The 25798-nt window shown below is 39.4% G+C and overlaps 1 protein-coding gene across 1 annotated transcript in view; it reads right to left on the bottom strand.

The window, feature by feature from the left end:
* The window catches only part of PPP1R12A (protein phosphatase 1 regulatory subunit 12A), a 204056-nt gene that overhangs the window by 58315 nt on the left and 119943 nt on the right, over window positions 1–25798 (bottom strand). The window contains exons 5-9 of the mRNA XM_067559898.1: window positions 22769–22913; window positions 11261–11335; window positions 10767–10855; window positions 10492–10649; window positions 4986–5113 (exon numbers count right to left, since the gene is read on the bottom strand). Of these exons, the coding sequence (XP_067415999.1) occupies window positions 4986–5113; window positions 10492–10649; window positions 10767–10855; window positions 11261–11335; window positions 22769–22913 (595 nt within the window). The remainder of the gene's footprint in view (window positions 1–4985; window positions 5114–10491; window positions 10650–10766; window positions 10856–11260; window positions 11336–22768; window positions 22914–25798) is intronic.

The raw sequence follows: 25798 nt of genomic DNA, 5'->3' as shown, positions 1-25798 counted from the left end.
AATATGTTATTTTGCAACCTGAAACAAATCCTGTGCACACCAAAGCCTCACCATAGACTTTTCACCTTTACTTGGCACAAGAACAATGCCAGTTTTGCGCAAGCCCTGCCTCCATGATGCAGGATCTACTGACTCCGCCACAGGCATGATAGGAGGTATGAAATCATACTAAAGCCAATTAAAACAAGATACAAAGATCAAGAGTGAAAGAATGAAAATAGAGAAAAAGGTGTTTTTTGTTTTAAATCCACACTCTTGATTCCTTATTCATATACGCTACTCTTGATTGAAGCAAAAAAATCTAAAAGCAACAAGACATTTCTAATACCTTAGTAATAAGTCCCTATTACATACAGTAGACCATCTTGTGAAATGATAAATTTTGATACCAAAATGCATTTAGAGTCTACATACAAAAGGCAATGAAGCTTTCATATTTAACAAAGATAAGTACAACATTCTGATATTCTACATTTTGAGAAAGTGTACTTGCTGTATTTTTCAAACGGTTTGCCCAAACATAAAACATATATTATTTATTTTTATATATAAACTGTATAGAATAAGCTAAATGACCAATGTATTCCAATTTTGAATTGTTTGTTAAAGGTACACTGTCAGCTTGAAGTCTTATTTAAACTGTCCTCCCTTTTATATTACAAAAATACTTCAGATACCTGAAATCCAAGAATTAAAAAATCTAGCAAATATAAACGCTGGGCCTATTCCGAACAACAACAACATTGCTACACTCAACACCTACAGTTATGTTTTATATAAACACACACACACACACACTTCCCACATTGAGCACTATTACACAGCTGTATACAAAAAAATTAAGTTTTAATCCCTCAGCCCCAGAGTAGGAAGCCATATTCTAACTGGCAACGTTTTTAGGGTTTTGTGGAAGATGGAGGCCATACAGCTCAGAGAATTCTGTAGTCACTAGGGAGAATTTTAACAGAAATTAAAAACCAGAGAAGCTGGAGTGGTTCCCAGAAGAAGAAAGACTGGATATGTCCAAGGAGGAGGAGGCTTGGAATGATGGAAAGCTTGGAGTACGCAGAGTGCAAAGGTGTTGGGATGGGGTATGAAAGCTGAGCAGAAAGCAAATCAGCCAAATGGCCAAATTCTGAGCAATGCATACACATCACTGTGCTAACTAAAAATCCACTGAACAGCAGCCTATCAACTGGTTGGTAACATTCACATTAACTGTTTGTACTTACAGCAGTTGAGCACAGCCACGAAACTAGCAATTATTGTTAGTCAGTGGGGGCTATCCTCGCCACCTACTGAAAAGCCACTGTGCCTAATGCTTCCATCTCAGTCAATACTGACCCAGTTTTTGCTCTTTGCATCTCTCTACATTTCTGAGATCAAAAGGGCCACGTCTATCCACCCCTTACAGGGCACACAGATGCAACTCTATTCATCAGCCAGCAGCACATATTTTGAAAATACGTGTCTTTATCTCATTGAATCCAGCCTTCATCAACTAAAGGAATAAGATACTAAAGAAATAAGATACTAAAGGCTGTTAATGACCAGGTGTCCCTGACTGCAGCACAAGAAAGAATCATGCAAGAGTGACTGAATTTAAGAGGCCCTACGGACCTGAGTGTGACCTTTCATTGACAACCTTGGTCAGGACATACATATATGTTCAAAGACACTCATCTCCACACAATACATTGTCAATTATCTTTAGCCACCTAAAACTATTTTTACTCCCTAGTTCTAAACATCATGGTTATCCACCCTGAAAAGGGTATCGCAGCATAAGAGGTGCTGAGCTGGAGGCTCCTTGTGCCCTCTCCCATCCTGAGCACTCTCTTGGATATTCTGTCCACAGCATCTCAACTCTTGGCATGCTATGAAACACTAGCCTGAAGATTTATCACTACCTTAACACATTGATTGAAGCCTCCTAGAAGCTCTAGCTATTAAGTTTTGAGAGAACAAACTCAAAGTCTCCAAAAGACAGAGCTAACAACCCATAGAAATGGTCTTCTCCTCCCACGCTGTAGAAGGCCTTTTTGCAGTTAGTGTGATCCTGATGTGCAGAAGCTGCATAACCCCCACACACCATCCAGCCCGATTCTATGGTGTCTCCCTGAAAAGCACTGTAGAATAAGGATTTGAGAGTGGGGCTGAAATGGCAGATTCACTATTAACTTCCCCATCAAAGCAGTGCAGGGGCTAGAGCTATAGCTGCCTGAGGATAGAATTCTTCCTTCTTTTAAGTCCTGGAAAAGCTCTCCAGCACATGACCAAATTACACTGGGGTCAGGACTGGGGCCTACAGCAGTTTATACTTCTTGTTCCAAGCTTCCCTTTACAACTCCTATGGATGAAACTAGTGGGCTCCTTTCAAGCACTCTCTTGAGACTTATCCAGTTAAGACTGCTTCTCTCTTCAGGAATCTATCATAACTACCTTTAGATGAACTCCTCTAGCTTTGCTAGTGAAAAAAAGTGGTGATCAAAACAAGTTCAGACATCCACATGAATGGTGAATACAGCCATATGGAACAGACTGCCTTAAAAATCCCTTGTGCAGTAACACTGAAATTATCATCCTTCAAATAATTATGATAAATCATCACACTTAAGATCCTTTTCAAGACTCACTCCTATCATGCCTACTATTAATCTAACTGATACATACTAATATGTATATTAAATAAAATGTATATGGTTAATTTAAACTGTTCGTTAGATGCAGCCAATCCATGGCCATTCTACCAGTATGTTTTACCCTTTCCCCCTTTAACTTCTGTCTCATTGTAAGTTTGTCTTTAGATTGCGAGCGCCTTGTGGGAAGGACAGCACGTTATTTTCTCCCTGGAAAACATCTAGCACACTGCAGGTGCTCTCATCAACTACTAATACTAACACTAGATGCCATCCTCAGCTGCACAACAAACAGAGAAGTAATGCTATTTTAAATTTTAAAATAAATGCTAACTATTTATTGATATGTTAAGACAATAATCTTGCTCTGGTAAATCTAATATAGGATTTTGTGGAAAACAGAGGGTGAAATCATCAGCCCAGAGGCCACCCACTCCCCTTACTCTGAATAGGGAGTATATTGTCCCAGCTCAGGTGAGTTACAACAGACTTACATATGACTTCCAAATATGAAAAGCAAATTAAGGAAATAATAGCTGGCCAGGTTAGCCTGTTGATGTATAATACAGAAACATGATTGTAGACAAATGAATACCTTGGAATGCTTTGTTCTATTTTGTTTAAAATTCAGCTAAGAATTTAAAACAAACAGAAATTTCCCCAAGTCACTGCTGCTGTGTGAGACCCCAGAGAGATGGGATCCTTTATCCTTGTTGCAACAGGCTCTTAAAACATTTTAAGAAACATTTTTAAAATAAAATGTTGAAAGTCATATGCCAACTATTTTAATGCTGAGTTCTTTACTGTACTCTCATTTTTAAAATTAATAAAAACAACATTCACTTTTCATGTCTAGCACCCACAGAGAACCAGTGCGGGGGAGCCACATATTCATGTATCAGAGCACAAAGTTCTGACCAGCTCATACTGCTACAAATATAATTTTGTACAAGTTCTGGGACAGCAGGGAAAGGTTTGAGTCCTTTGTGGGCCATCACATTGTATTTTTAAAAGTTTATGAGATGTCTCCTCTACTGCTTGAGCTATTTTTACAGAACTGCTTCCCAGAGTTCAAATGTTCAACACATACTTTCTGCTTTATAAATCTGTTATTTTTGTAACTGATGGGGTTTGGTGATAAACACAACCAAGAGTGGCCAAGACTGAAAATGTGGTTATTTAAAAAAGCTGTTTCAACATTTCAAAAAATTGTGACTAGAAAAAGAAATACCCTTCATTTTATTTCACATTTTTCTTTATTTGTCTGATACTGGCAACCTCAGATTTGCAAAGAGGAGGCAGCAGCAGCAGAGATCTTTTGAGGTTTTCACCTCAGCTCCCTGACTTCATCAGAACCCAGGAACACTGTGGAACTGGCACAGAGAACAAAGCAGAAGCTGCAGAACCAAGCACAGAATAGTCGTTAAGATTAAAATACTACGTGGGAATCCTCTCTCAATTATGGAGCAATAGTGACAAGAGGCTGAAAGCTGCATAACAGAGGAACTGAGCAGATATTTTCCCTTGAGTCCCTCCTCCAATAAGTCTAAAAGTGCAGCTTGTATATCTAAAACAAAAAACACAGTCAATTTCAAACAAAATTTCCATTCTTCCCACCTATCCAGGTTTAGGACTAGCTTCATTGATTCCAACACACAATATCTTGAATCTATCAAGAATGAACATCCATGGTTGCAATATGTATATGCATTAAACAATAAGTAACACAATTTGAAAGTGTTTTTAGATAGATTACATGTATGCAACATCAGTTTAAAATTCCTATCCTCTATTGGTTTGTGCTCATGTGCTAGTTTTGGATTAAAATTGATACTTGTTATTTCCTGTTTTTCAGAAGTGCTCAAGTGTTCAGGAACACAAATATTTCCTTTTCTACACAACTATATATTTGGTACGTGAAGTTACATTCTTGAGGTTCTTGTTTATAGTCTGCTTTGTTTAGATTTAAATACAACAAATCCCCTCCTGCCACATAAAAAACAAGAGTGGGTTTATAAATAAAAGATGTTTAACAGCGGTGCTTTCTTACACAAAAATTTTTTGTTAAACAACTAAAATTCTTCAGACATGTAACATGCATGTGAAGTCTCAATAAAACAAGATGAAATTAAACGTTGAAAATACAGCTGTAAATTTTATAAAAATTGAAAGAAAATATTCTAAAGAAGAACTCTGAATACTCCAATATTCTGTGTGTATTTTCTAAGACTCATTTGGTCAAGCCAATTCACATTTTTATACTGGAATCAACACAAAATTTATTCTTACATAATAGAACACTGTTTAGAAACACATACAAAGAAGTTTTGTTTGGTTTTGTTTTACCTTCTTAACTGGTGATGTAGGCGTCATTTGACCAGTGGTTATCGAAGACGCTGTCACAGCTACAGAAGCTGGTTGTGCACTAATATTATTTGTATTATTAGTTACAGATGTCAAAGGTTTGGTCTTGTCTGCAAATAAAACATTTTAAATAGGTGATTGATAATTTTTTAACTTCATATTTTATAGAAATATAAATCTTCAACAGTTGCTCCCACTCCCACCCATTTTGATTATATCTTGGTCAAAGATAACAAGACCTTTTCTCATAGTCACTAGGCATCAAGCACTCCCATTTACATCAGTCAAACTTACATGCTCTTAAAGATTGCAGATTCAGGCTCTATTCATTTGCTGATACCCTTCAAAAAATTAAGCTCTCAGATGCATGAAGGAAAAAAAAGTCAGCCCACTTAGTTTTGGCAGTGTGGGTAAGGTGATTCTTGTAAGGACTGCTTGCCTTCAGAATGACGTAACTGTTTAACCCTAGACTACAACGTTCTTCTTTACCTTTATTAACAAAGGCCCCAATTTAGCAATGTACTCATCTGCATATTTAAATTAAGCTTTTAATTAGTCCCATTCAGACAACTCTTGCTTAAAGTTACACATGTGCTGAAGTACCTTGCACTGAGAAATGTATTGCAGTCCCAATTCAGCAAGTAAGCACAGATTCTGATCCAAAACTGATCCAGAGTTTTCAAAGATAATACAAGACTATTTACATAGCATGATGAGTGGTACATTGCACTAGAGTCCTTGCCTTACAGATGCCATAGTCTAAAGGCAAAACAGATATAATACCATACAGTATAACACACAATTCTAATCAGCAAGTTAAATAAGTATGGGTTGGATGAATGGACTATAAAATGGATAGAGAGCTGGCTAGAGCATAGGGCTCAATGGGTAGTGATCAATGGCTCCATGTCTAGCTGGCAGCCGGTCACAAGCAGAGTGCCCCAGGGGTCGGTCCTGGGGATGGTTTTATTCAATATCTTTATTAATGATCTGGAGGATGGGGTAGATTGCACCCTCAGCAACTTTGCAGATGACACTAAGCTAGGGGAGCAATAGATACCCTGGAAGATAGGGATAGGATACAGAGTAACCTAGACAAATTGGAGGATTGGGCCAAAAGAAAGCTGATGAGGTTCAACAAGGACAAGTGCAGAGTCCTGCACTTAGGACGGAAGAATCCCATGCACAGCTACAGACTGGGGATCGACGAGCTAGTCAGCAGTTCTGCAGAAAAGGACCTGGGGGTTACAGTGGATAAAAAGCTGGATATGAGCCAGCAGTGTGCCCTGGTTGCCAAGAAGGCTAATAGCATATTGGGCTGCATTAGTAGGAGCACTGCCATCAGATCGCGGGAAGTGATTATTCCCCTCTATTCGGCATTGGTAAGGCCGCATTTAGAGTATTGTGTCCAGTTTTGGGCCCCCCACCACAAAAAAGATGTAGACAAGTTGGAGAGAGTCCAGCGCAGGGCAACAAAAATGATTAGGGGGCTGGAGCACAAGACTTATGAGGAGAGGCTGAAGGAACTAGGCTTGTTTAGTCTGCAAAAGAAAAGAGTGAGGGGGGATTTGATAGCAGCCTTTAACTATCTGAAAGGGGGTCCTGGGAGGACTGAGCTAGGCTGTTCAGTGGTAGTAGATGACAGAACTAGGAACACTGGTCTCATGTTGCAGTGGGGGAGGTCTAGGTTGGACATTAGGAAAAAGTTTTTCACTAGGAGGGTGGTGAAGCACTGGAATGGGTTACCTGGGGAGGTGGTGGAATCTCCATCTTTAGAGGTTTTTAAGCTGCGGCTTGATAAAGCCCTTGCTGGGATGATATAGCTGAGGTTAGTCCTGCTTTGAGCAGGGGGTTGGACTAGATGACCTCCTGAAGTCCCTTCCAACTCTAATATTCTATGATTCTAAGATGATAATGTGTGGTTCTGCTGTGAAAGGTAAATAATTTTAAAATTGGCACCGCCTTATTCCAACAATCTGCTCTGCATATGAATTCAGTCATATATGTTATTCACTAAGTTTAAACTACTTTTAACTTATATAAGCACTGAAGAGCCAACAGAGACCTGGGAGAGTGATTAATCAATCAATAAAATCATTAGTTTAAGTTCCAGCTGCATAATCTTTACTGCTGGTCATGAATATGGCAATGTACCCAGCTTGACTTTAGATTTCAGGACAAATTTGCAAGCCTGGCACTTAATAAAAGCATGTTTTAACTGTAAAGCGGGCACATTTACAGGTTGGAGGGGTCTCTGAGTATGTGGTTTGGTGTGTACTCAGTGAAAAGCTCCTTCCACACATAGGGAAATAGAAAAAGGCACTGTGTGGCAAAGCGCTTTATATTATCCATTTAGAAACTTCGTTCAATTTCTGAGACTTTTCATTGTAAAGCCACTTTAAGAGAAATAATGGGGAAAAAGGGAAAGTGCAGTTGAAATTTCGAGATGCAGCTCTTCAGGGAAAAGCCTAACTTCTGTTGCTTGCCAAATAAAGTATGATAAAAGTCTTGTTTATATTTAAAAAGTCCAAAGTTTACATAAAAATTAATTCTTGTGTCACAGTCAAATTTTCCTGGCACAAACTGTTTAGTACTAACCAAGAGAACAGTTAGAAAAGTCATGGAGTTCAGGAAACCTTAGAGCTAGCTCAGTGACTGAGAAGCACTGTATGATTTTAACAAACCTCAACCTCTCTAGATGAGGGATGCAGGAATACTGAAGTGACGTTTGACTCTCCAAGTTCCCCATCACACAACTTTATTTATAAAAAATATTTATAGCATTTTTATTGGTCCAGTGCTGAAATGTAGCCATAATTTTAACAGCTCAGGTGGGTGAACTATATGAAGGCAGAATATTTTAAAATGAGCTGAGATGACTGACAAGGATATTTTATTCATTTAAAAATGTTCAAGTCACTATGTCCAAGAGATAGTTTTATTGACTTTGTATAGGAGTATCCTTGCATTATAATCAGCGGTGCCAAGTCAGCTCATTATAAGATGATTTGGGCCTCTGGGCAACCCAGGCACTTTTTGTCAACTGAGCGGTGTGGATCACTTTTTTGGGGCCTGTTCCCAGCAGGCTTGCTGCAGCCCCACATCTGGGTTGTTTCATTGAGTCTTGGACCTGGTCACTTATGAAATTTCGTCTTCCAGTGTCACATGACCAGAACCAGACATGCACAATCTGCCATTTTTTGCGGGGGTCACCGGAATTGGAAATGCAAAATCCACCATCTTTGCTCTGGTAAAAAAATTGGGCGGGGTTGGTCATGTTTTCACCGGACGTGCTTTGCTCTCCCTTAGGGTGGGGCACGGCAATTTTGATTATAATGCTAACTGATTTAACAAGGATTAAACACATTATGACAAAACAATTTAGAAACACTAAAATAATCCAAATATCTTTTCTCATTTGGAAGCGTACACTTCTTCACTGTAGGAATGTCAATCTGATGAAGTGTCAAAATCTGCCACAACCTTCTAACAGAATTTTCAAAGGTCAGACTGAGAGCAGCTAAGGCCTGATGGAGAACAGCAAGTTGACAGAGAAGGGAGCTATCTGAAGTGTCTTTAACAAAGAAATAGGGTGTTTCTGAGGGTAATCAGGGGAACCTGTATGAGAACCAGAGAAGGGAAGGAGAAGCTGAAAAAAATGCAGACAGCTTATCTCATATGGATGCTTATTATGAGCCTTTTGTGGTTCACCAGAGACCAGTTCATGAAGTGGCAAATCAAATCAGAAAGAAGAAAAAGGGAAGCTAAAGTTTTGCTTTATTGTTTTGCAACTTGTTTTGGTTCCAATGAAAATTTATCAAATGAGTCAATCTTTCAATTATTTATGTAATCTACATTATTCTTGTAAATTAGAATTAAAATGGTAATAGTCTAAAAATAGAAAACTAAGTAGTGCAATTATATATTAAACATCTCTCTAGATATTTTGATGCATGCCTCCAAATTAGGTACAAAAAAAACTTAACCCTCTGCAAATTTCTTTCCAGATACTAGTGTGATTTGTTCCACAAGACATTTGTACTTTAGAATATAATGCATTTACTAGTGTCAAACACCTCACTTTTGTTTTACATATTAAAAGTGCTGCTGTATTAGTAATAGCTATCTAAGACTGCCTAGTATATCTTCACAACCAGACAGAACAAGTTTATACAATGTATTTACTCATTCACCTTACAACACACATGCAGACATAAAACCCTGCCCCAGAAATATGTGGAGGCCAAGGTGATCATCTAGGAACCAGTGCTTCTGTAAAGTGACAAAGAAAAGTTCCCCTTTTGAACTGCCTGCTGGGGAAGTAACAGTAGATGGCAGTAAATGGGAAAACAAAAGTACCAGTAAGGATAAACTACAAAATCTCAAACTGCACTGAAGGATGCATATCTGGAGTGGGACAGTTGAGAAAGCAGCTGGCAGCTCCTTTGAAATTGTTTGATCACTCACATAGACCAACCACTTTCTCCTCTCCCCAACTCAAGTGGCTGACCCTAGAGCAGCCAAATGTAAATGGGAAGAGTTATCCAACCAGGCAAAAGCTGCACTGTTTTTCCAACCATCAACCTAAGTAGACGGAAACATGAGAGAAGAAGGGTTGCAAGGAGATGAGAAGAGCTACTATGTAATTTGGTGGTGGTATGGCAAGAGGTGGCAAGTTCTGACAGACATCTGGGGTGGGCCAGGTCTAGGAAGAGGACACTACAAAGCTCTGTGCATCCAAATTCTCCCGTCCCCCCCCCAACACACACACTAAATTTGTACTTTGGAACCTTTAAAATATTGTTATAGCCCTGTGCACATATACATGTGCACAAAATGCTGAACACTTGTCCCAATCTAGGAGCGTAGCGAGAAGTCTGAACAATGGCATTCAACTTAGATTTTTAAACAAGTTTGCTGTAGTGCCCATTTCTCTACAAATGAATATAAGATCTTTTGGGTACCATTAATCTTGAGCTGAAGTTGCATGTGAGGCAGAGGTTGAACTACTACCAAAAACAATACTTTTTAAACCAAATGTATTCCAGTATATTAATAGCAATCCAAAATACAGATCTCTTTAATTTGTCTGTATCGGAGGCAGAATTATCCACTGCATTTGTCAGAGTCTGCACCAAGATGACAGAACACACAAGGATGTTTGCTTTTCCAATCATCCAGGCTGTAAGGCACTAGGATGGTCAAAAGACTCTACCCATAGAGGTTTTATTTCGGTCTTTTCTTTTGTCCTCCTTCTCTCCCTGTTCCATATCCTGTTTAGGTATATTATTTGAGGTCTCTGCTGCCTTGTATTATTCTCTGATTATCTGATTAAAAATACTGATTGTAAATAGCTAATAGTCATCAGTTAACAAAAAGTGGAATCAAGACGTTACAATGAATAACTCCCATTATCATGTAATCCCAGTATAATGAGTTTAACTGAAGCAAGATCCTAAACCAAAGATACTTCTTCAAAATTATTTACCTGTTTCTGCTTCAGATTCTGAGTCTTCTTCCTCATCCTCTTCACTAGAACAACTGGATTCATCCTTCTTTCCCTCTTCTTCTTCATCTGCTTTCTCTTGCTCCAGAGACTCAATACTAGATGCATTCTTTTCTTGCTCAATAATCAAAGTTTCCTTACTGGAATAAAAAACATTTATTTCAAATAAAACAATATAGAATATAGAATTACTTAGATATTTGTGAAAGTTTATGAACCTATTTTCCTCAGCAGAAACATCTTAATGGTTTACTTACTTTTTAAATGGCTTTTGTGATTGATTATTATCCATGTTGGCTGTAGATTCAATTAGGGGAGATTTTTTTTCCCGTTTTTCACTATGAAGCTTTAAGAGATATAAAATGATGCAATTAAATTGATAGAATGATATAATTTATACATATTTAATAAAAATATTAAAATAATATAAGAAATCCTGTATTTACCAGCATATATAACTTAAAACCCATACACACAATAACCGTATGGCATTTGTCTTGGATGATTAAATACAGTGAAAACTGCCTGAAAAACATCACTTTTCCTTTCAAGATTTTCAGATCAACTTCACTGACCAAGTAGAACAAAAGAGTGACACAGAAGGACAATGAAGCACCTCAAGTCACCTGAAGGTTAATTCCATATACTAATCTGAATTTGTTATAGCTTGTATATGAACACACATGCACCATAATACATGCATGCAGGAGGGGGAGGGAGGGAGGGAGAAAAGAGATCTCAAAAATCTTACCAGATTTTGCTTCTTCTGTAATTCTTCTAAATATCCTAAAATGTCTTCATCCGCTACATCAAATGCTGTCTGACCCTGGGAAAGAGAAATGTGATACATCATAATTATTAAGTAGGATATAAAAACCATAGATTATGATGCTTAAACTAGTCACATGATCACAAGTAGTAAGATGCATAACCATAGCATGAGCTAGACCTCATCACAAAATTGGGAGCATTCCACCTGTCAAACAGTGATTCAACAGAATGTCGCACATCCAATTTTACTTGAAGCTGAAATGAGTGGGAAAACATACATGCTTAACAGAGAAAGTTACTCACCTCGTGCAGTAACTGAGGTTCTTCGAGATGTGTCCCCCTGTGGGTGCTCCACTTCAGGTGTCAGTGCGTCCTGGTGCCGTTGATCGGAGATTTTTGCAGCAGTGCCTATACAGGCCGCGCATCCACGGAGGGTGTCTCGTGGTGCTGTTGGTGCCCTAACCACCGCTCACGCAGCCCAACCCCCTCAGTTCCTTCTCTATTGTGGAGGATTATGTATACTTCCAAGTGAGGGGGCAGGGGATAGTGGAGCACCCACAGGATACATCTCAAAGAACCTGTTACTGCATGAGGTGAGTAACTTTCTCTTCTTCTTCGAGTGATGTCCCTATGGGTGCTCCACTTCAGGGGACTATAGAGCAGTATCCCGTTACTGGCGGGGGACTTCACATCAGTTACTGGGACTGATGTTAATAGTGTGGATCCTAGTTGAGTATCCAGATTAGCATTAGTACTGATCGCATAGTGATTTATGAACATGTGTTCAGAAGCTCAAGTGGCCACCCTATATATTTCAGATATGAGAACATTGTTAAGGAAGGCAAAAGAGGTCGCCATTGCTCTAGTAGAGTAAGAGTTTTGATACGGACCGGGGGGGTTTGTACCTACTTGTTTGTAACAGTTATATACATCCTGATATCCATTTGGATAGTCTTTGGGTGGATATTGTGGTGCCCTTTGAGCGTTCTATCATAGAGACAAATGGTCTTGGTGATTTATGAAACATTTTAGTTCTGTTGAGGTAGTATAATAGTGCTCTTCGCACATCTAATGTGTGTCGTTTAGCCTCTAGTTTATCCTTGTGGGTTTTGGGGTAAAATGTTGGCAGGTATATGGCTTGGTTCACATGGAAGGAAGATGATACCTTTGGTAAAATTTTCGGATGGGGTCTCAGTGACATCATCTTTGTAAAAAATGGTACAAGGGGGTGTGCCATAAGTACCCCATCTCACTTACTCTTCTCGCCAAAGTAATGGTAACTAGAAATGCTACCTTATTGACAGATGGAGTGAGTAAGTGGGCCAGGGGCTCGAAAGGGGGACATGTGAGGATTTTTAACACCATATTTCGGACCCAGGCTGGTGTTGGTTCGCGTATTTCTGGGTATAGGTTTTAAAGGTCTGTCAAGAAATATTTCATGATGGGGTGTGAGAAATGGGTGATGATTCTCTATTTTGATGGAATGTGCTAATGGCAGCTATATGTACTCTGATAGAATTAAAAACTGCAGGGTTATCCCTGAGTTCCATCAGGTATTCAAGTACTTGGGGTAGAGGTGCTGAAATCACGGGAATGGTTTTAGTTTGACACCATATGCAAAATCTTTTCCATTTTTGTAGATATGTTTTGCAAGTGGATGGCTTCCTGCTATTAGGTAACACATTTTGAACCTGCCTGGAGCACATTCTCTCTATTTCATGGAACCAAGGAGCCTCCAGGTTGTCAGATGAAGCATGTCCAGATTGGGATGAGTCATCCTACCCTTGTTCTGTGATAAGATGTGTCTCCCCGTCAGAAGTCTTATCGCGGTGCAAATTGACATTTTCATTAGGTATGGGTACCAGGGTTGTCTGGGCCATGCTGGTGCTATAAGAATGATCAAGGAATGGTCTCGGCATATCTTGTTTATTACCCATGATAGGAGAGGGAGTGGTGGGAATGCATATAGTAGTGCCCCTTTCCATTCCAGTAAGAAGGCATCTCCTAGAGATTGGTATCCCTCTCCTGCTCTGGAACAAAATTGATTGCATTTGTGGTTTGTTCTTCTCGCATATAGATCTATGGATGGTGTGCCCCTGCGTTGAAAAATGTCACATAGATCTCTGTTGTTGATCTCCACTCAAACTACAGACAGAATTTCTTGCTCAGCATGTCCATTGTTGTATTCATGAAAGCTATAGTGAAAGGTATCAGGTGGATATGTCTACATTGTGGTTTACGCACCAGTTCCAGAGTTTTATTGCCTCGGTGCATAGTGAGTGAGATTGGGTGCCCTCTTGTCTATTTACATAAAACATGCAGGCTACTTTGTCCGTCATGATTTGGATTGATTTGTGTTTTATTTGTGGAAGGAAATAAATGCATGATTTGCGTACTGCTCTCATTTCGACCAAATTGATGTACAATTGGTTCTCCAATGGTGTCCATTGGCCTTGGACAGTGAGATCTTGTATGTGTGCACCCGAGCCTATCAATGAGGCATCAGTTGTAACTGTAATTGATGATATGCATTTTTGGAATGGTATGCCACTGCACAAGTTGTCCAGGTTCATCCACCAATCTAGGGAGTCTTTGATTATTGAAGGGACTGTTAGTTGTTTGTTCAGTCTGTGTCTGTTTGGGATGGATACTGAACATAGCCATCCTTGGAAGCCTCTCATGCAATCTGGCATATTGTACCATGAAGGTGGTGGCTGCCATATGGCCCAGCAACTGGAGGAAAGTGTGGGCTGTAACACAGGGACAAGTTTTGATTCCTAGAATAAGGGTTGATATTGTGCGGAATCTTTGAGTTGGTAATATTGCTCTTGCCCTAATTGAGTCGAGTTGTGCCCCTATAAACTCTAGGGTTTGAACTGGTATTGTGACTGATTTCTGGTAATTTATCTGTAGGCCTAATCCCTGGAAAAATATCTATGGTCCTCTTGCATTGTATTCTGCCTCCGCATAGGTTGGGCTTTGGACAAGGGAGTCATCTAGGTACGGAAAAATTATCACCCCAGTCATCCTAAGAGTGCCGTGACCACTGAAAGTACTTTGGAAAAGACTCGCAGAGAAGTGGACAGGCCAAAGGGTAGTACTGCATATTGGTAGTGTTCCATACCGGTTATACACCGAAGAAACTGACGATGAAATGGGTGTATGGTAATATGAAAGTAAGTGTCATTTAGGTCAAGGGTGGAGAACCAATCTCTCCATTCTAATGCAGGAATTATTGTTGCTAAAGTAACCCTTTTGAATTTTTGAACACAGATGAACTTGTTGAATGCTCTGAGATCTAGAATTGGTTCACACCCCCCATTCTTCTTCTGTGTAAGAAAATACTGGGAGTAGAATCCTCTGCCCCTGTATTGAGGTGGGACCTTTTCTATTGCTCTCAGTTGTAGTAAGTGGAGCACTTCCTGCTGTAACAGGTGCTTGTGGGAGAGGTCTCTGAAGAGGGATGGGGGGGAGGATAGTATGGATATGAAGGGGATGAAGTAGCCCATGTAGATGATTTCTAGGGCCCATCTGTCTGTGGTAATTGCCGCCCACTTGGTGAAAAAAGGGCATAACCTATGTCCAAAAATGGTTGGTGTTTCTGCCAGTGGGGTGTGTCTCAGACCCACGACCAAGCCCTCAAAACGACTGCTTGGAATGAGCAAGTTGAGAGGAGGTAGATTGGTTTCATGGTTGTCTCCTTCTCTATGGCCTTTGCTTCTGCCTGTAAGTATTATAAGGCCTTTCTTGGCGGTTGGAAAAAAAGTCTCTCCTCTGGTATGGTTGATACCTTCTACATTTAAACGACGGAGTATATATAACTCAAGGTTCTAAGGGTTGTCCTGGAGTCTTTCACAGAATGTAAAGTCTCATCTATTTTCTTAGAGTATAGCTTGTCCTTATCAAAGGGTAATCTTCCACCTTTGTTTGTAGGTCCCTTGGAATGCCGGAAGATTGGAGCCAAGAGGTGTGGCGTATAGCAACGGCTGTTGCTCTAGTGCAGGCTGCCGTATCTGCTACATTGAGGGATTCCTGCAAAGCCATTCATGTGATTAATTGACCCTCATCTACTAGTGATTTCAGTTGTGTCTGTCTTCAAGAAAGAATTGTTTCAGTCCATTAATTTTTCCATAAATGTCGTGGTCATACTTGGCTAATAGGGCATTATAATTAGCCACTCTAAATTGCAAGGATGCCCAGGAGTATATCTTGCATCCAAACAGGTCTAGACATTTGTCTTTATCGCCTGGAGTGGATTTTGGCTGAGCCTGTTTACTCCTGTAATGTTGCTGCATCAACCACCAGGGAATTAGGAGGAGAGTGAGTAAATAGGAACTCCATTCCCTTTGATGGAACGTAGTATTTCCTATCAGCCCTCTTACAGGTTGGTGGGATTGATGCCAGTGTTTGCCAGATGTATCGGCAGGTTGAATTTTTGCATCATTAATTGGCAGGGCTATTTTTGTATTGGGCAATGTAAATGGTATTTGTAGCAGCTTGTGTTGAGTCTCTTCCGCCTCCTGTAGAGGTATGTCCTGACTTATTGCTATTCATTTAAACAATTCTCAGTGGGGTGGCATTACTGCCTCGTCCGGAGACAAGGATGAGATGTGAGTTGGAGAGTTCTCATCTTGCACTCCATCATCTGATTCCTCAATATCCCTGTCCTGTCCAGGGGATGATGGGACAGGTTTTTCTCAGGCTGTGACCGATGTTGAAAGCGTGCCCTGTTGAGCCCTACGGGATGTGCACAGGTCCCCTAAAATGTCATGTGAATGAGATCTTTGAGAGAGCAGTTTCATCTGTTCAATCCACTCCCCCATAGTCCTTTCAATTTGTGCCAGTGATCTTAATAAGCACATAGAGTCCCTTCTGACTGGGGAAGACTGATATGGGAAGAAGACTCCTCCATGTAAGCCTTCTTCACCATCGCTGAATAGTGGAGTGGGATAGGTGAGATGGATAGGTAAGACTGCAATGCCTGCATGTAGGGTGATCTGTCGATACCATAGAGAGGAGAATGTGATGGAGGAGCATCCTGTCGTGTGCGGTGCTGTGAATGTTTTGTCAGTACCACGGCTGTTTGTTCTTTCAGTACAGTAGTCGGTACCATGGATATTCTCTCTTCCTTCACTGATGTCGACAGTGCCGTAGCCGAGGTCGGTTTGCGACCTAGTGCCAATGCGTTCCTGGTTCCGGTGGTGCCAGAAGTCACTGGCATCATAACTGAACTCTCCCATGAGGTAGATGGTACAGGAGGTAAAAACCTGGCTGCAGACTGCTTTAGTTTTGGAGCATCTCTAACAGGCAAGTTCCTGGCTCTTTTCCATTTTACATTGGAGGTTTGAGTCATAGTGCTGCCCTTTTGTCCGGTATCAGACTCAGAGGTGGGCTGCAGGGACTTTTCCATAGGATAAGTTTGAGGTGAAGATCTCTATCTCGCCTGGTTCGCGCTTTGAGTTTGGCACAGTGCATGCACTTGGCAGGGATGTGTCCCTCTCCAAGGCACCTGACGGAGAAGAGCGTGTCCGTCGGAGATCAGGATTGCTTCCCTGCAGCACTCGTATCTGTTAAATCCAGGCACTGCTGCAAAAATCTCCGATCAACGGCGCCGGCCACACCGACACCTGAAGTGGAACACCAACAGGGACAGCACTCGAAGAAAAATATTTCTCCACAGGAAAATTGTTTTTTTTTTACTATAGTAGAATTTTAAATTCCCTAATGCCATGAATACAGTCCAAAAAACCCAAACAAAAACAAAAAACCCCAACACATTTGAAAGACACTTATCTTACTGTCAGCTTCATTGGGTTTCAAGTAGCTAAGACAGTCATACTAGCAACTGCTTATATGGCGCTCAAGGAAAGTTGAGGTGAGTAGGGTAAGCAGCGCAGTGATATATCGTGGGGAAAGGACACCAATTTCATTTAGCTGGAGACATCTGCAACTTTCTATTTCTCACAACCATACTCGAGTTGTCCATGACTTTTACTAAAAATACCCACGACCAAATCTTAGCCTTACCTATGAGTTTAACAACTTAACCATTTGGAATGAAGTTTACCATAAGTGTCTGCCCTAGATGGAATACTTTTGAAGAATTTCAGCATTTGACTGCTCAGCTATTTCTCAGAACAAGGTTAGGGAAAAAACAAGTTGTTTACCCATGTTAAAAAGATTCTTACAAACTGTTTCATTGAGAAACTAGTGCATACATGCTTTGAAGCAGGGACTTGACATTTGGCAAAGGGGATCACCTGGTTTCAAGGATGTGCTATTTGCTGTCGCCATGAAAATTCACCCAAATTTGGCCATTATGAGACTCTGGAAAATCTCTGTTCACACATGCTCTATAGGCAACTAAAATTCTCTGAAGATTGTCTAAGAGCAGGTTTCTGCCCAGGGTTGCAGGGGCTTTCCCCGCAATAGTTCCTTCTGGTATCCTTCATTCTGAGATTTCCTAACTTTTGAGTGCTTGACTTTGCAACCTTAACATTCTTTAATATATCTTTTTATGCAATACTATTAACAATGTTATCTGAACTATCAGGTTACTTTTTATTTTATTTTTGATAACCTGTTTCCCCAATCTTCCCCAAGGCTGTCTGAAAAGATGGTGAGAGGGAATTTTTTTCCTTTTGTTCATGATATAAAAGGGTCCTTTTACATTCAGTTTCAAAACAAATAACTTATTTTTCTTAAAATAGTTACTGTAAGTCTAATTTTAACCTACATTTTGGTAAAATATAACCTTCCACCTATGTTTCTTTATCTCATAAATGCTCTCATATCTGATGTTGTCCTTTTAAATTTGAATTAATATTTTCATAATATACTTTAGGAGTATTATGGACTAATAATGACGCTCCTTTGGTTTCATGCTTCACAATCATCAAGGCATGCCATTAGATTGTAAGACACACCCTGCTTAGTCACTGTATATAACTTTGCAGGGGCACATTCTTTTTATTAAGGGCATAGCCCAAGGTAAAATTTACATCAAGGGAATCATTTTTCAAATGTTTAGGTAATAAAAAAAGCAATTTTAATAAATATACAAGATTTATGAAGCATATTTTTCTCCAGATAATCTGTATCTCAAAATGAGACATGTTCCGATTCATCTAGTCTAAAAAACAGTTCAGATCAACATCCGTCAGTATGTTGCTGTTCACTGCAGAAAAGAAATTTTTGAGAGAGAAACTGACCAAACATAGTAATGATGCCTTGATCAGCTTTGCCAGGAGCCTCTCTTAGTACAAATTTCCAGAATGTCAAAAGCTCATTCTTTAGGAAGACATTCTCCATAACAGTAACGTGTAATAAGCAGTAATAAGTTCTGCTTATGCTCTATGTAACTGCAGAGCTATAGTCTTTTAGATACATCACACTGATTATTTAATATTATGAATAGTTCATGGTCCTAAATATGGTTCTAGTATGAAGAGTCCTGAATTTCATTCCATGTCTTTTTCTTTATTTGACATAGTCCACTTAGAACCCATTACTTTGCATTTGTCAATAGTGGATTTTATTGTGTTACACATTTATCATATTTATCCATTTTGCTGGAAGAAGTTTTATAAAAAAAACCCATATGCCCTATAAATCCATACAAATCACAATAGAGGCAACCAACACTTTTTAACTGATAGCTCTGTATTTTTTTCAATTTAGTTTTTAAAGACTAGATATAAAAATTTGCCTGGTTGTCCACCCAACCAAGAGAATATCTGAAAGAATATGTAAATATATTTAGTTTCAAAACTCACAGTCTGATTCCTATAGGATCTGCACACAGATTATGAACAAATGAACAAAGATGCAGATTTAAGCCTGCCTTTACTAAGTAAATCTGTCGGTTGTGCCAGATAGTTACAGTGCATGAGAGTCCATCTTCAGGTCCGACTAACCTGGTACTGACTTCAACAATTCCCCTTCTCCATTCCCACAGGAACAGCTGAAAGGTACCAATACACACTGTCCTCCTCAATTCATCCCATTATGCAGTGATTTGTATTTGGAATCAAAAGTCCCTGTTCCCAACAACAGTGCTGTGAAACTGAAGTCCCAGATGCACAGGTAGAAATCACAGCAGTACCAGCAAGCCAGGAGGAACTATGCAAAACTATGTCAAAAACAGAATAGCTATGGATGCACAGACGCAGTCCTCCAAGTAAACAATGTCTGACCAACTGTTTCCTCCTTGCTTGGTTTCAACACACTGCGCTGGACAAATGACCAGAATGAAAAGATCAGTAGTATTGGCATTTAAAAAGAATCATAACAGCTTTCAGATTTAACAGCTCATTATGATAAAGAAGAGGAGTTCATACTTGTCTTGTTTATTGCTTCAACCCGATTGGTGACTAACTGAAGACAACCATGCACCCAGTGACATCGTGAAGGCTATTTTCCAGGATTGGAAAGGGTTCTCTCTCTTTGATACAGCCTAGATGTGTGCTGCTGTGAGCCAGGCAACATGTTCCACCCCCATGCTTCCTACAACTCAGTTGTGGCCTTTCAGTTTCCATGGAATCTTTTGAGCATGTGCCTGCCGCCTCCAAACATTATCAGTCTACAGACAAAAAGCCTGAAATCGTGATTTTCAGAGGTGTAAAGTGCTCCATTTATCTCTACGACATTAACTCAAACTGAATAGCCACCATGTATTTATTAGAACTGTAAACACACTTCTTGCTGATCATTTTAGCAAAAATATCCAGCATAGCTAAATATCAAATATTAAAGATGGAGAAGACCTATTAGTTTGTGTGTACAATCCATGTCCCACAGCTACTCTCTCTCTTGTAGTAGAGTATTGGCAAGAATGGATTCTTGGGGGCTCCAAGGACAGGGGGGAGAGGAATGCATCTAGACAGGCTGAGAATTCCTAGTATATTCAGTAGCAACTGACTAGGAAAGCTTGTGGGAGTTCATTCTGTAGCTAATTCTGAAAATCTACTTACTGATTTCAACAGCTGACTAATCTTTTCAAATTCTCAAAAACATTAGGCATGCCATGTGGATTTAGGGGGGAGGATGGAGAAATGTAGGGTACAGTCTCAACTTGCAACCACAAGCTTCTATATGGAAAGCTTCAATGAAATGACCTTTCCCCACTTCTTTTAAGAAGTGGCCAAGAGGGAAAAAAGACTTAAGTGACTCAGTATACTGAATCAAACAACAGCTTTCCAGAATCATTTTAACAGGTCAGTGACTTTGAGGGGGGTGGGGGGAATGGAATCTGTTCATACTGTCTGCAAACTCTTTTTTCACTGGACCCTGATAAAGCTTAGCCCAAAATTCAGTTGCATTTGATTGACTTGCTGTCATCTGATCTCTATGTTTTGTGAAGGAAACTTAAAGCCTTCCAGATGGAAATTTAAAGCTTCCCAAGTGCCCATAAGTAAGAAGGTTATTTGGGAAAATCTCTTCGAAAGTTTGATGTGTAAACAAAGCTATTCTATCAGGAGTGTGTTACGAGATAAAACGTTGAACTGGGCCACAATTTGCTTAACCACTTCAAAGATAAGAGCTGAATGCCAGAAAGTTGATTTCAGAGAAGTAGTTGTGTAACTTTGTGTTGATGTACTCCCTCACCTGCAACCATCACCTGTGGGCTTTATACTTACAGTACTCTACAAATAAAAGTCTCCATTACTGCTGAAATATTCTATGTATGTTTATATGCACAGCAAGGCCAAAGTTTTCAGACTTTTTTGTCTAAAATAAAACACCTAAGTAAATGTTTAATTTTCGATAACGATTGATATAGGCCTATTTTCCTTATGTAAAATGACTTTGCCATAAAGTATTAACTGAAGTGCCTTCAATCCACACACACTCCATCATGCCAAATATCTAAAGCTAGGCACCTAAATGAAACTGTCTTGGTTCTCAGGAGCTGCTCAGTACCCACAACTCAGACTAATTTCAATCGAGTTGTGGGTACTCAGTATCTCTGAAAGCCAAACCATTCATTGGGTATTTTGCAAAGCTACAGATGGAGCATCACAGCTGCACAGGAAAGCACATCTCTCCAGCCATCACTGCTCAGCTTCCCCTGTCTGCCTCTTCTCTGTCCTTTCTTGCCTCAGTTTGACTGAAGATAACCATGTTTTCTGTGAGACAGTTCTCCAGAGTACCAACACGTGCATCTCCATTCCACAAAAAAACCCTAAGGAGCTGCTTGGTAAATGAACTAAGTGTCAGGGGCAGATTTAAGAACAAAGTTCAATATAGCTCAATTAAATCAATTTTTGACTCTGATGCAACTGAAATATGTTGTTTGAGTACAGTGTTATCTTCTGGTTTTTCTGGTTCTGTGTGTATTAGTACAGGAGCAGACAAAGTCGTTTGAAAGTCAAGTCCATCCTTTTTAGTGTTTTGACTTTCTAAGTCTAACCTAAACTTCTAGGCATAATGTCTGATTTTTCAAGATAAACTACAGTTACCCTTAAGTGGTTTCCTCCTTACATAAGCTATATATATTTACAAAACTTAATTCAAGTTTAAGTTTTTATGCCTAAGAACTTCCTTAAATTTTTAAAAAAATATTTAAGAAATGCTTGGTGAATGAATCCCCATACACCTGAAAAGATGTGCAGGGAAATTCACAAGCACTACAGGGACTGAAGCGTGGAAGTGGTTCAGGGTCCAGGTGGAAAAAGGGAAGCAACCAGAACCTCAGCCATTATGGGCCGCAGTAACAGTTTCAGTCCTTGTGAAACTTATAAACATCATAGGAATGTTTGGATTGGTGGGAAGCAGGCCCCGTGCAGAGCTAAAGAAGTCAACAGTTCCTAAGCTCTGCCCAACAGAAGAGTTAAGAACCTGCAGCAAGAAAGCATTCAGCTAGCTACACACCTATACATCATTTAGTAAGCCCAAAGTTGTCTCGTATGTTTCGCTACTACACAGTTAACACTTCAGCGCACATAATACAAGTCAAAATTGCTTTTAGTAGTTAATTTAGTCATCCCACAGCCCAATGCTAGTCAAAGGCAGCAACATTCACCTAGGTGAACGTATTAAAGCCAATCTAGAGTTCAAGCAAAGCTGCCGAGTTATGACAAGCCAAAAAACATTAAGAAAATGTCCAATAAGAAACTCAATTTTAAATTTCTAATGTTACCCAAAGGCCTTATCTTAATTAACCCTAAACATTTGGAAAAATTCTACCACAGCATAAGTTCTCACTAGTTTTATTTCAAATTTAATTTTCAAAGAAAAATAGCAGGTCATATGATCAATTGTTGAAAACTAAGTACAAAGTTGAGTCAGTAACCTACAAGTGAATTTAGAAAACAGAAAATTTAAAAAAAATCTGAACATACCAACATGCTGGTTTTGGCAAAACATGCATTACAGAAAGTGCCATGTACAGGAATGGCACATTATTACTTCTATTCTTACCCTGCTTCTAAAGTCACTTTAGAGACCAGAACTTTGCATCTTGACAAGGATTACATAAAAATCCTACCACTTTGTTGACAGTGTCCATATCACACAGGTTTTCCACTAAAATTCGACATGCTTCTTCTTTACCCCAGTGAGCAGCAGCATGAAGTGGTGTCCAGCCATCATAATCTTTAGTATTTACATCATAGCCAGCCTGTATTAAAAGCCTAAAGAAATTAGAAGAATTAGAGCTGGTATACTGACAGTAATAGTTAAACTTCCACTAAGTGATAAATTATTGTAACAATTTTAGTTATTCTTTCCTTCATTTCACTTCTCATACACAGGCGTAATGGTAAGGTTAAAAGGAACATTAAAAAAAAAAAACAACCACTGCATTTCTTCCCAAGAAATATTTTCAACCTTATTACAATGTCCAAGATTACTATAACTGAAAGAAATTCAGAAGTTTGTTTTTCCAGTCTGTTTTGCCCACATGCATTTAACACTTCATGTATCATTAGATAGTTCTCCCTCTTTGTGAGAGCATTTTACACAGAAATAGGGGAGAGTAGCATTTTTTTTTTTAAGTTAGGAAAATATGACTGTAAAACCTCAAAAATTGTCAGACACTTTGTTATAGGTAAACTAACAAACTATTTCTGAATTAATTTTTTGGAGCTGATGTTATCCCTTTAAGATCACATATAGCTAGCGCTGTGGCAGAACAGTGCTTAGATGCACCAATGAAACTCTTCTCAGAATGGGGCCTCTCGAATCAACAATGTCCTTTTCAGTTTACGTTCAGCACTACTGATATCATATGTCAATAACCAGAAGTAATCAGCCAAATCTTCCTAGAAAAATTCCTTAGAAATGTGGGTGTGAATGACAAAATGAGAGTTGAGAGATCATAACACAACAAGCTTAAGAAAAATGACGAGTGTTTTAACAGTAGCATCTTCCAACCATTCATCTTTTAAATGGGTCAACGCAGAGAGAAAGTCTAATGGTTGAAGAACCCTTAATTTCTACTCAGGAGGAAGGATATAAATGTATCATAAACCTCCAAAAGTTTGGAATAAAATTACTTCTTTTCTTCTCTCCAAAAGGTAATTAGTATACCTGGAGTAAAAGAATTAAATAATTCTTTATCCAACAGGTAATTTCCATAAATAATAGCTCTTAAAAAACAAGGCTGGCAAACACAGTTTGGCTGCAGATATCAAGATATTACCTGAACAAAAACCTCTTTTTCCTGCTGAAAGTAGATTAAGAGAATTTGATGTGATAAATCTTGCTTTAGGAAAAAACCCTAGCAGTCTATGCAAGGGAGTGAGGGATGGGGGAGTATATTTAGTTGCAAAGTACTCTGAGTTAATAATTTAGTTAAGAATAAAAGGCATTTAAGTAAGATAAAATATTTGGCAGGTTTGCACTTTGAGTCTGCAAACTAAATACATGATCTTCTGATTCATAAAAAATATTAACTGTACACATGTACAGATATATTAATATAAGACATGGTTTCAAAATTATTCACATAGCCTAGAACAGTGGTCCCCAAACTTTTTTGTTCCATGCCCCCGCTTACCTGGTCCGTGCCCCCCCTCCCCTCCCAACAAGGAGCAGGGGGCTGTAGCTGCAGCTGGGGCCGGGAGCACAGCTGGGAGCTGGGGACCAAGGCCAGAGCCAAGGTGGGAGCAGAGCAGGGCTGGGTGCTGCTCCCTCCCCTCCCCAGGTGGGGGCTGGCCTGGGCACTGGCGCCCCCCACCCCCCGGACATGCTTCTGCTCCCTCCCTAGGGTGAGGCTTGCCTCAGTTTGGGGATCACTGGCCTAGAATCTTCTACTGCGAAGAAGTCTAATATAAGGGCCTATCTACATAGAGAAACTGGCACATCTACAGTAGTGTAACTATGTCACTGTTCTGGAATAAAAGCGACTTTTTCAGTATAGTTTATGTGGCTCTGCTATATGAAAAAAGCCACTTATTCCAGAATGGAGTGTCCCCATGGGGAGTTATAACAGCATAGCTATCACAATATAGTTATATTCCTATAGTTCTGCTGGTTAATTTTTCTATGTAGACAAGGCTTGTCAATGTCAGAAGTAGTAAAGTGTTTTGATTGAGGGATTCTCATTTACACTCACTTTAAGTTACTTTACAGCTCCTGCACTGGCAGAGCAGTAAAGTACATTTATACTCACTTTAAGGCCACTTTACATTGCCAGAGCGGTGCATAAGCCACCTTAGTGAAAATCAGGGCACAAGTGTTTTCATTAAAACGAAGGCTATTGGATTTCACTTCCTTTCAAAATAGGTATGTCAGAGGCAGACAGATACATCACTGGTGCAAAATATAAGCAGCTAGGACCTTGGAGAATCCTTTTTATGTATTTCAAAACCTGAAACTTAGATAATACATACTGTAATCGTAATGGGCAGAAGAAATTTTAAATTTAAAGTAGTCAACTAGTAACTTTAAGAAAAAGCCCCATGGCCCTGCAAATACACAATTCACCTTGGTGCCCAAAGCAGGTGTTTCAAGTGCTCTCAAGAGGGACTTGTATTAGGGATTCACAATCTGTCAAGTTTTAATTATATGAACAAAACCTCAAGTTCTAACATATTTGTCATTCACTTTTCTATTTTAAAAATATTGATAAGGTGCATAGCGTGAACAGACTGCTTTCCTTATGATTTTTTTTTACCTTAATCAGTTTTTTCCTATCCTCTAGGACTGTACAATATTTATTTAATTCCATATATTTTGTTCAAGTTTTCTAAAACTATTGCTCCCAAAATAGGATCAGTATATTTCTGAATGCAAGTTTTGGCCCCAAATACACATCTGATGGTCAAATTGAAAACTAACATTTACAATGAAAAAGCAAAGATAAGCTGTGTTATAGCATGTTGCTTTAGTGTTATATTTCTAAATGGTGACCAATGAATTGGAGCAGGGGTGCACAATCTACAGCCAGCGGGCCACACACAGCCCACCAGAGCATTTCATAAGGCCTGAGGCCTGCTTCAGTATACTAACAGCTGATTCATTAATGTTTTGTTGTGATGTTTTCATCATTTTAGTTTACACAATTGTGTCAACA

This window comes from Emydura macquarii, unplaced genomic scaffold (assembly GCF_026122565.2).
Source record: "Emydura macquarii macquarii isolate MOO-44397 ecotype Brisbane River unplaced genomic scaffold, CSIRO-AGI_Emac_v2 contig_2205, whole genome shotgun sequence".
In the NCBI taxonomy this organism is placed as follows: domain Eukaryota; kingdom Metazoa; phylum Chordata; order Testudines; family Chelidae; genus Emydura; species Emydura macquarii.
The sequence above is the reverse complement of the archived record's forward strand: the minus strand, read 5'-3'. Positions and strand labels throughout refer to the sequence as shown.